At 38.2% G+C, this 12,383-nt stretch overlaps 1 protein-coding gene across 1 annotated transcript in view; it reads right to left on the reverse strand.

The window, feature by feature from the left end:
* The window catches only part of UNC80 (unc-80 homolog (C. elegans)), a 181,056-nt gene that overhangs the window by 58,921 nt on the left and 109,752 nt on the right, over positions 1-12,383 (reverse strand). The window contains exons 31-37 of the mRNA XM_004674811.2: positions 11,501-11,682; positions 10,832-10,963; positions 7,605-7,791; positions 6,887-7,018; positions 4,794-4,937; positions 1,814-1,914; positions 462-548 (exon numbers count right to left, since the gene is read on the reverse strand). Of these exons, the coding sequence (XP_004674868.1) occupies positions 462-548; positions 1,814-1,914; positions 4,794-4,937; positions 6,887-7,018; positions 7,605-7,791; positions 10,832-10,963; positions 11,501-11,682 (965 nt within the window). The remainder of the gene's footprint in view (positions 1-461; positions 549-1,813; positions 1,915-4,793; positions 4,938-6,886; positions 7,019-7,604; positions 7,792-10,831; positions 10,964-11,500; positions 11,683-12,383) is intronic.

The following is a 12,383-nucleotide window of genomic DNA, read 5'->3' on the forward strand; positions in this document are numbered from 1 at the left end:
GCAGAACAGGCAGACTGATGAAGTACACTGCTGAGGGGAGCAGTGGGCAGGTCAGGAGAGGTCTGCCGCGCCATGTGGATCTCCTCTGGGGCTGGGGATCAAACTTGCACTGAAGTGGTTGTGGCCAGCTTGCACTGCTGCATCCTAACCCACTGAGCCACCAGGGAGGGCCCAGTAACATGTTTTTTAACAGAACACTAAAGTTGAGGACTAATAAGAGAGCTGCATACTGCTAAAGGAAGACAGAGAAGAAACTGGCATCTATTGGGTGCTACCACACGGCAAGGACTGTGCCAGGAGGGGCCTCCCCATGTAGACAGAGAATTTACTTAAACGCTAACCACATTTAGTTACATAATTGACGGGAACTTATATTTAAATATTTCCAAAGATTTCATTCTCATGTTGCTTCCTCCTACTTGCAAATGAACACTTATGACCTACTGGTGGTTGAAACTTACCAAGTAGTTGAATAGGATGTGAGACGTCTGAGCGGGAAAATCTCCAATATTCAAGAGAAGCTTGCGTAGCATGTACATTAACTCATCCTGAAAGAAGGAAAGAGTTTCCACATCTCATTCAGCTATCATACTGTAGGAAGTGAAATGAATTTCTTGAAAGGCTGGATGTTAGTAGGGAGGAAGGAAGGAGATTTTCTTATTTTTGCTACATGTTGATTTCTATTATGTTTATCCATTTTAATACACTGTATTTAATCCATGTTCATTGGTATTTCCTCCATTGTCACACCTTATCCTACACTTTTTTTTTTAATAAGAAAGTAATCTGTGCTATATGTCAGAGGTAAATCACAGGAAAACTGTATATTAATTCAATTCTATTTGCTGTGGCTGCCAGATGTGATGGAAATGTGACGAGTTCCTATGCTGGGAAACCATAAAATAAATCAAATTTATTGAGCCTCATAATTCTGCTTTCTACTTTCCAAGTCAAGGAGATAAAACAGGGCCCAGAGAGAATAAACTGAGATGTCTGTAAATAGCTTTACCTTTCAGAAACTAACTGTTCCACTGAAAATATTTTCATAAAAGAAATAAAAAATCATCAGTATATTTTGTAATCATCAGTATATTTTGCCATGGCTCAGGAAACTACATTTATTTGGCATACTATTTTATAAGGGAGTTTGGTAAATTAGAATCTTTCATTAATGGAGAGTTCCAATATATTCTTTTTGTTTAAAAGATTTATTTATTTACTTATGCATACAGAACTGGGGTACAGGCCAGAGGTGCAGTGGCAATGGGAGGATTCACCAGAGACAGAGTGGGGAGCAGAACAGACAGTTGGACCAAGTACACTGTTGAGGGTTAGCAGCGGGCAGGTCAGGAGAGGTCTGCCATGCCATGTGGGTCACCTCTGGAGTGGGGATCGAACTTGTACTGATGCGGTTGTGGTTAGCTTGCAGTGCTGTGTCCTAACCCGCTGTGCCACCCGGGGCGGGGGGGCGAATTCCAAAATATTGTAATAATCCTACCTGGATCATAGACTATCAGGCAAGTGAAAAATCAACAAATGTACACAGTAATAGAGTGTCATGGGGTCCATAATCTTGTTTAAGAAACGAAGCATCTTTTGGAAATTTAGGGTCCTCACCAGCATTGCACAGTATTCATAAGGAGCAATTACAAAGGAAACAGCCCCGTTCAGTCACGTGCACCTTGAACATCATCTGAAGTACATGTTGGCTAAGTGCCAGAGGATGTTAATGTTGGGGACAAAGCACTATGAAGTCCAGTGCTTGCTTTTACATACATTGTCACAGTTACACTATAAAGAAAGAAAAAGTTACTTGTCTATTGCTGATGGTCAGTTTTTCCAAGAAATGTCTTAGAACTGTCGATGGATCTTCAATTAGACAATTCCATAAAACTTGCTGGGCCACGGCACTTACTTTAGAGAAAAAAGGAAATGGAATTATTTGTCTTAAATGGACATTAAGTTTAGTTGATAAAGTGCTCACAAAAATTTATATAACTTTAACAAGTCTTCCTTGTCCCTTAAAAAGGTTCTGACAACTTTTTCTATTGGAAGGTAGATATTCATTCTCTTTGCTGTTGTTTCTGAACATTTGCATTTATAATAAAAGGTAGAGAGTAGTCTTTAGGCACTAATATTTGTAAAGAAAATACTTGTGATGTGTAATGGAATATCCTTCAGCCATACGAAACGCAGAGCATCCTGCCATTTCTGACAAATGGATGGACTTGGACGCATTATGAAAAGTGAGGTAAGTCCAACTGAGAAAGACAGCTGCTGTGTGATCTCACTTGTATGTGGAATCTAAAAGATTCTACATGTACAGAAAAAAAGCTAGTGGTTACCAGACTGGAGATACTGAGTTGGGAGACATGAGAAAATGTAGCAAAAAGGTACAAATTTCCAATTATAAAGGAAATAATTATTAAATTCTGAGAATATAATATACTGAGACTATCAGAGGAGGAAGAAGGTCAAGACCTAAGTGGACTATCCTTTCAAACCATGTATTTGAAAATTGCTAAAAGAATAGAATTGTAACTAAATATGTGGTGATGGATGTTAACCAAACTTACTGTAATAAATTATACATCTAAAATGAACACAATGTTATATGGCAATGATATCTCAAAATAAAACATCACCTTTGTGAAATTTTCTTTGGAAATTGTTTAATACTACCAGTGGTGTTAATTCAACTCCTATTTTATTGTCTGCTATATGAAGAGATTCCTAAAATAATTATTTTGTTTTTAGAAAAATATGCTTTGGTTTAGAATGAATTATGAATTATATATGTTTACTGTTTCCTGTTTAAAGAGTATCTCCTTTAGTGAGATAAAGTGTAGATCTAGTAATAATATGCTCATACTTACAAATAGAGTTTCTAAGGAAGGTTTAAGATTAAACAACTACCTAATGTGAAAAAAGTACTTTGGGGAAAGTGGTCAAGTTAATATTGGCTGGAAGTGGATACAACTATAAATTTTAATTTTCTTTTTTTTTCTAGGTAACAACTTAAGGATCCTATTTACAATATTATTTGTGATTTAGAGGTAGAGATCTCTCTTTCCAGGAGCTGCTACCACACCACACTCATTACCAAAACACCATAGTCCTTCACTACTGTGCTCCTTGTCCACTTAGTTCTTTCCCCTCCTCTTTCTCTGATATTCTCATTTCTATAGTCAAATTCCTAGGGCTTGGTATTGGTTTGGATTTATCTGACCCTTTGTTTGGTTTCCCTAAATGCTACATATAACTGACCACACTGTATTTGTCTTTCCCTTTCTGATTTATTTGCTCAGCACATTTCCTTCTAGGTCCATCCATGTGGTTATAAATGGCAAAAGGTTATATTTTTTGTTGCAGAGTACTATACCGTGTGTGTGTGTGTGTGTGTGTGTGTATCACATCTTTCTGATCTACACATCTGTTTAGGGGGCACTTAGGGTATAGTTTGGCTATTGTAAATAGTGCCACAGCAAACATATCTCTTTGAATTCAAAGAGAGTTATATGTCTGTTTAAATAAGTATATTCTTTGTATAGACACCTAGGATGGAAATGCTAGATCATATGGTAGATAATGCTAGATCATATGGTAGATAATGCTAGATCATATGATAGATTCTATTTTTAAAAAGATATATTTATTTATGCAAATAGAACTGGGGTTCAGGCTAGAGGAGCAGTGGCAGCGAGAGGATTCACCAGAGACAGAGTGGGGAGCAAAACAGGCAGATAGATGAAGTACACTGCTGAGGGGAGCATTGGGTGGGTCTGGAGTGGTCTGTAGAGCCATGTGGGTCACCTTTGGGGTTGGGGATCGAATTCACACTAAAGTGACTATGGCTGCATTCCAGTGTTGTGCTTTAATATGTTGCACCTCCATGGAGGGCTGATAGATTCATTTTTAATATTTTGAGAAATCTTCATACTGTTTTCCATAGGGACTGTTCATTCCCATCAACAGTATATGAGGATTCTTTTTACTTCACATCCTCACCAACTCTTATTGTTTGTGGTCTTTTTGATAGCAGTTTTCAAGTATCTTTATAAGTAAATAGGTGTGGGTTTTATTTATGTTGAAATTAGTTAAAGGTATCTTTTTTTTTAAAAGATTTATTTATTTATTCATATAGAACTGGGGTAAAAGCCAGAAGTGCAGGGGCGGTGAGAGGCTTTACCGAAGACAGAGTGGGGAGCAGAACAGGCAGATTAATGAAGTATACTGCTCAGGGGAGCAGTGGGCGGGTCAAGAGAGGTCGGCTGCGCCCAGCTTGCAGTGCTTCGTCCTAACCTGTTGCACCACCAGGGAGAGCCCTAAAGTTATCTTTATAGTATATTTAAGAATTTAATGTTTAACACATAACAAATGTAGGAAAAGACAAAGAAAAATTATATTGCTAAGTCTGCCAATCAAAGAAACAACTACAAAGATTTTGGAGCATATCTTTCAAACACATGAAATATATATTTCATGTATTCTAAGTAATATCATATAGAAAATACACTTTGACTTTCAGATTTTATTAAGCAATATAATGAACATATTTTATGTTAACTTCCTCCTAAGAATGTGATTTCTAATGTGCACACATGTTTGTCTTAAATGCAATTTCTTGGGCTTGTAGGATGAGGACATGGGAAAAAGTGATAGTATTACCGTGTTACAATCTACATTTATAACATGTACATATAACATGTACCCATAATATCTTCAGGAGAACCCACATTGTCTTCTGTAAATATTTTTAAAAGTCACTGATGGTTTTGAGAGCCAAAATGTACCTGCTACTCCATCTTCCCGCACCTCCCCATCTTCCATCAGATGAACGATGGGGAGCACGGCTGCACAGATGCATGCTGGGAACACAGCCTGTGGAGGCTGAGGCACGTGGTGGTTTGGAGTGTGTTCAGTGGTGTGCTCCTCATCTGAAGGAAGAGTTGAAATCAGGTGCTCTAGTCAGTATTGTAATTCTACTGCAATCATGTTCCTCAGTTCAATAGCACAATCCTAGCAATATAATAAGAATATGCTAGAACTTTTAAATGGTGAAGCTGTACAGAATGCCTCTCCACATTAAACAAACACCAAAACAACCCACCTCCCAAGTCCTGACATTCTTCTTGTTTTGGAGCATAAGAGAAACACAGACATTCTGGAGCAAGTGGATCAACTCACAATGTTAAGTCAGAAAAGATAAAATCCCAATGGAGTCTAAGACATTTTTCATAGATACTAAATTGGCAGCAACTGGTTATGTGTATGTGAATATATAAGAGCCGATAAGCACTAATATGTGGTACAGAAAACACAATTAGAATAAAGATATTGAATAAAGACTATATTGATATGTTTATCTTCACTGAGAAATATAATGAAATATGGAATTTTATATGTAGTAAAGGGAAAGTTTGTATTAGTAGGCAAGGAAAGGGAGAAAGGTACTGAACACTTACTGATATGAAATTTATTTCATTTTTCTAAAGCACAAAAGAATTATGTGAATCTATGATTTTCATATTGCAATTGATGTGGTTATTTGTGATTTAGAGGGCCTAACAAAGGTTGGAGGATAGGAGACTTGTTAAATCATTCTCAGCCTTGACTTTACAATAGATTCATGAGGAAATATTTTGAATATCTATTATGTGGAAGGAGTATTTATAGGATGCAGAGTAAGGACCTTTGAAAAGGTACCTCTCCATTAAAGCAATAAAAACACAGCTAAAATGTGTCAAAACAAACTTCTTCAGGACTTTTGAAATAATCCAGGGATTTTGCCAAATTCCAGTATATACCTGGGTAAGACATGCATGTGAAGGGCTGTGCATGAGAGACCTGGAAGGCTCTTGCCTCTCACTTTTGGCTGACCTTGTGACTAGGCATAAGCACAAAGAACAATAAAGGCTAAGGTAATGTTTTTAAACGAATAGAGCTTTGAGAGTGTACCCTCAAACACCCACAGTGCTCAATTAGCAAAAGTTGGGACACTGATTATTTCAAGGTACTAAGAAAAACTCTGTTCAATCATTAGCTGACTACTGCAACTGATCAGAATTTTTAGTTAAAACTTCACAAAGCACAGTTATTACAGAATTAGTCCCTGAGAAAGAAGAGGTCATATGATTTGCTCAAATGGTCCCTTTATAGTATTGATAATGTCTACTTTAAATAAAAAAAAGTATGAGGTGTGCAAACAATCAATAAAATATGGCCCATATACAGGACTAAGAATTGTAAAACTGTAGATGTTAGACTTACTAGACAAAAGATTAAAATGAATTACCAGTATGTTCAAAGATGAAAAGAAACTATCTTTCATACTGTATGTTGCATATTTAAGATGGAAGATACCTCATTAATAATGATATTTAACATAAATGCACTAACTGCTCCCACCAAAAAGATAGAACTCAGCATGAATTAAAAGAAGCAAAATAGGAAAGAAACAAAGTATGCTGTCTATAAGATACATACATTAGTTTTAAAGATCCAAATACATTGTAAGTCGATTAGAAAAAAATATTAGATGCAGAAATACTAACCAAAGCAGGAATGACATCAGACAAAATATACTGTAAGATAAAATAACTCAGAGGCCGAGAAAGAATAACAGCAAAAGGGTCAATCTCTCGGAAGACATGACAATTACAGTGCATATACAGCTATCAATAGCAGCCCAGATTATAGGAAACAAAAACTGGTAGAACTGAAGGAAGAAATGAACAATTTGGTAATAGTCATTGGAGACTTTCTGACTCTACTTTTGGTAACAGATACAATAACGAGGTTGAACTCAGCAAGGATGGAGCAAACTGGAACAAGAGTGGAACAGCTGCGTGATGAGAAGTAACGATACACGTGCAGGACCACCCACCTTCCGCGCTGACAGCCGAACGCACAGACCAGACGGACCCCCGGCGGAAGGAGTAATTCCTGTGGGAGGTGCTGGAGGTGCAGGATGGACTAACAGACAGTCGGCGGGATGCCAGGTTGGTGACTTCTTCTACTGGCAAAGAAAATGGGGAATGTGAACTTTGGTTTTATAATAAAAAAATTATCAGCAACTAGAATTATACTTTCAGTGTATATGTGTCTGTTTAAGGAATTTGGAGTGTAGATGAAAAGGGGGCAAAAAAAAAAAAAACCTAAAGAGAATAAGAGACATTTCTCTCAAAGGTTCCAAAAAGCAGAGGAATCACTGAATTTGGAATGGTTCATAATTCATTCTGATAAAAACCAACAGATTGTCTAACTTTGTAAGGGTTGAAATTAGTTAGTTGACTAACCTAAATTAGTTAGTAGACTATTAAAACTAACATGTTTGAATAATTAAAGATCGATTACACTGTTTTTATATGCACTGGTCTACCAGTTCTCTTAATCATAGTCATTGCTTGGGGCATTACCACATTGGCTCATTCACTGTGGCTAACATCCATCTCTAAAAACAGGCCAACTCTAACATTAAAAAAAAAAAAATCTTGCTTCCTCCATAAAGTCATCAATTGTTTATTTCAATCCCAGTCTTTCCCCTTTCCTGTGACTCAGCCCCTAACCCCACTCCCCCAAGGAGTCCCATATCTAGAGGGCACCTTCTTCTTCTGGCTCTGAGTTGGGTGTGCAGGTAGGTTCATAGCAAGCCTCCTGGGTGATGGGAATAGCGGTGATGAGGCTGGCTTCTCGACCAAGACGTTTCTTCTCTTCCTCCTGTTGCAAGTTCTTCAGGATGTGTTCTGCCCTTTGATGGGAGCGGGACACAGCCCGAGCTGAAAAGGATTTCTATAGATACATGCAAGAATGTTTATTTAAATGCTACTTCTCTGTGAAGTTACAGGCACAAAGAGTGTTCCAATGAATTATTGAACATGGCAGTCTGTCCTTAGGAAATGTCAGGACACCCATGATCTATTCTTACAGGGATTTATTTGTTTGTCTTTCTAACAGGTTACATACAACTAAATATTCTTTTTCATTCAATCAAAATGATTATTCAAACAAGTCTGTAATTCTGGAAAGAATTCTACTTATCTTTAGGATAGGGGTGATATCAATGACCAGCTCTTTAAATATTAAAATCAAATAAAATTTTCAGTACTCTTTTTCCAAAAATGTTTTAAACTGGTTTTAAATTAGAGGCATTTATTTTATAAGATGAATAAAAAAGAACATTATAAACATGGAAAGGTGGAAGAAAGATATCTTTCTTATACAAACAAATTAGTTGTGTGTCTCAATTTATCTATCACACTGAAAATACCTAACATTATTGGCAGAAACAATGTTACTTAATGGAAATTATAAGAGTTGATTGTGTTGCTGAGGTTGAATGTAAAATTTTATCTACTATCAGTAAAGGCATATGGTAAGTAGCAATACAAAATGTATTCTTACCCTAATCCTAATCCTTCTGAGACTAGAGTTTTAGGGAAGAAGTCAATGATCTTGGAGCAAGGAAATGGCCACTGGAGTGCTTCATTACCAATTTGAATTAATGCGTACATATAATAGTAGCCCCACATCTCTGTGTATAAGCTGGCCAGAGATTTTACAAGCAGAATAATTTACTTTCAGAGCCAAGGGTTAGGCTCAATCATTATAATGAGGTAAGATTTGTAGAATGAACAAGCATATGAAAAAATGTTCAACATCACTTGTAATAAGGGAGATGCAAATTAAAACCACAATGAGATACCACCTCACCCCAGTGATAATGCCACATCTTCAAACAACTAGCAACAACAAATGTTGGCGAGGATGTGGAGAAAAAGGAACTCTCCTGCACTGCTGGTGGGAATGCAAACTAGTACAACCACTATGGAAAACTGTTTGGAGGTTCCTCAAACTGCTAAACATGGAGCTTCCCTACGACCCAGCAATCCCACTCCTAGGTATCTACCCAAAAGACACAAAAACACTGATTGAAAAAGATACCTGTACCCCATGTTTATTGTTGCTTTATTTACAATTGGAAAAACATGGAAGCAGCCCAAATGCCCGAAAGTAGATGACTGGATAAAAGAGATGTGGTACATATATACAATGGAATATTACCAGCAACCAAAAAAAGAGAAACACATGTCTTTTGCAGCAACTTGGATGGAGCTGGAAAAGATCATGCTTAGTGAGATAAGCCAGAAAGAGAAAGAAAAATACTGGCTGGTTTCACTCATAGCAGGAGTATAATGGACCAGGCGAGAAAATAACAAGAATAATGAACAACCATATACCAGAGATATTTTGTGGGGGTGGAGTGGGGAATGGGATCAAAAACTGGGGGGGGAGGGAAGTGCATGGGATTATGGTGATGGCACACGGGTGACTTGGTAATGGGAAACCCGCAGGGATTACAAATGAGATGGGAAAAAAAAATGTACAAAATGATGTAAAAATAAAAAAAAAAAGATTTGTAGAATGAGAGAAAGAGAACTGGGTAAGAATCAGGGGATGGGCCCTCCCTAGTGGCACAGTAGATTAAAGCACAGAACTGAGAAGCTAAAGCCATTTCAGCACGACTTTGATCCCCACCCCGGAGGTGATTCACATGGCACAGCAGACCTCTCCTGACCGGCCCGCTGCTCCCCTCAGCAGTGTACCTTGTAGATCTGCCTGTTCTGCTCCCCATTCTGTCTCTGGTGAATCCTTTCACCACCCCTGCACCTCTGGCCTGTACCCCAGTTCTGTATGCATAAATAATTCTTTAAAAAAAAAAAGAATCAGTGGACTTGGTTTCAAATTTACTGTAAACTTGGGATAGAGATTCTGCTTGGCACAAATAAATCCATCCTATTATCTAAATCTATATAGCTCTTATGAGAATTCTTATCCCAGCGATTCAAATGCTGGAGCCACTGTGTATATGAGAGAAGAAACCGCTATGCCTCTCTCTGCCATGATACTGTAGGTAGAAGAATTAAAATATTTTGAAGGGTAAAGAGTTCAAAGAAACAGTTCTCAAAAAATCTACAAATGCCTAGAAAATATGTGACATATAAAATATTTAACCTAACTTCATATATTCAACTAACTTTTAAAAGAAGTGAGAATCAAAAATAAATTAACTTTGTTTTCTGACAGTCAAAGTGGCATTAAAGAATAACACCCATTAATCTGAATGGATAAGACTAAGGTCCAAACAAGAAGCAAGGGCTGCAAGTTGAGTGCTTTTTCTTATTCATTCATAGTGAATATCACTAACTTTTGGACAGCTTACATATTATAGGTTAAATATATTTGTTTATGATAAATAAATGTATTACTTTGGGCCAAGAAATCGATGAAAAATTTTTTTAAAGATTTATTTATTTATTCATACGGAACTGGGGTACAAGGCCAGAGATGCGGAGGGTGAGAGGATTCACCAGAGACAGAGAGGGGAGCAGAACAGGCAGATTGACAGAGTACACTGCTGAGGGAAGCAGCAGGCGGGTCAGGAGAGGTCTGCGGTGCCATGTGGGTCACCTCCTGGGCAGGCGGGGATCGAACTCATGCAGAGGTGGCTTAAGCTTAGTGCCGTGCTTTAACACGCTGCGCCACCAGGGAGGGCCCTTGATGAATAATTTTAAAAAATGCTTTATAGGGTGATTGCTGCTGTGATTATATTTTAAAAAAACCTGTTGGTGTGGACATTTACAAATACTTAGTACCAGATGTTAGTTCCTTCTTTTTACAAGAACAAAGATTGCTTGTGGCTAATTTTCTGTGTTGTTATTACAACTGTGTAACCTTATGAAAAGAATGCATAAATTTTTCACACAATTATAGTTGGCCTCTCTTCCATGTACCCCATGGAGAAATGGTAAAGAAAGTGTCTGTTACTTACAGATTGGTCTTCATTAATGGGGTCCTGGACACTGCCACTGCACTGGGGTACCCACGGGGGGTCAAACATTGGAACAGATGGCATTCCAAGCACTGGTGAGGGCAGGGTGAAGTTTATACTGGGAGGTGGGATCTGTTAATTGGCATCAGAATAATAAGGTCAGATGAAACATTAGCTAGGATGAGTCTAAATTACATTTGTGGCATAATTTATAAAGCACAGAATGTTACAGCGCACAGGATGACCTTCTCCAGGCCTCAGTTAACTTATTAATATAATGAAGGACTTCAACTGACGGATCTCTGTGTGTGTTCTAAGAGATCTCTACTTGTGATCTCTGAATGTGTTAATCACTTCACCCTCAAAAAACCTTCTACTTACGTAGATACAGCAAAATTTCTGGAAGACAGTACTCTCGAATTTTATATACTAAATATCAGGGACGGTAATGCGATCTTATAGCTCATAGAGACATGATTTCTTACTTTATACTCTTCAGTTGTTTTAGCAATAAGAATTTATGCATATTTGAGTTAGGTTAACTTATATACCGAGAGAGAGGGAATAAAGCATCTCTTGGGCCATACATAGGGGATTTCAGGTTCAAAGACTGAAACAAGACCTGAGTTGTTTGCTAATCTAATGCTCCCTGCAGTAATTGTCTGTTACCTTAAAAATCTGCTGTGCTCCCTCCTCCATCCGGGGCCAGACCTGGTAGCGAAACCTCCAGAGCGTGTGGAACTTCAGGACGGCATTCAACCTCTGTACGGTCTCTGGGTGGTGGAATTCAGACATCAGCATGTCGGACACAGCCTCAGGGACTTTGACGGCACACAGCAGGAACATGGCAGCTAGAGACAGTTAACAATTCATCAGCTACACATCTTTTAGTTTTGGTTAATTCTTGGGGTGGGGAAAAGGGATTATTACTCCTTTCTCCTGATAATGACTGCTGAGCTAGAGAGACAGACCACCGACACTAGAGGGACAAACCTATGCCAGCCATTGAAAAGCAAACACCATCCTTTGTGCCACTCTCAGTCTTCCCAATATCTGATAGAGTAGTGACAGTATGACATTTCACTAGAAGAACACATTCTGTTCCAAGCTTCCTCTGCCTCACAATGAACGTGAATGCCAGAGAAAGCAAATGGAAAAAAAAAAAAAAAAAGGAAATTACATACTGCAGTATTTTTTTTAGGAAATGGCTAGAGTCACCTCACAGTAACCATAGTGATCATTAAAAATGGCTTCAGTGAGCCCTCTCTGATGGCGCAGTGGATTAAAGCACAGCACTAAGAAGCTAAAGCCACTTCAGCCCCTGAGGGCTGATCTCCACCATGGAGGTGACCCACATGGCTCAGCAGACCTCTCCTGGCCCACTCACTGCTCCCTCAGCAGTGGACTTCATCAGTTGATCTGTTTTGCTCCTCACTCTGTCTCTGGTGAATCCTCTCACCATCCCTGCACCTCTGGCCTGTACCCTAGTTCTGTATGCATAAATAAATAAATCTTTTTAAAAAATGGCTTCAGTTACATTAACTATATTAAA

Source organism: Condylura cristata, unplaced genomic scaffold (genome assembly GCF_000260355.1).
Source record: "Condylura cristata isolate star-nosed mole 26May11 unplaced genomic scaffold, ConCri1.0 scaffold00002, whole genome shotgun sequence".
Taxonomy (NCBI): Eukaryota; Metazoa; Chordata; class Mammalia; order Eulipotyphla; family Talpidae; genus Condylura; species Condylura cristata.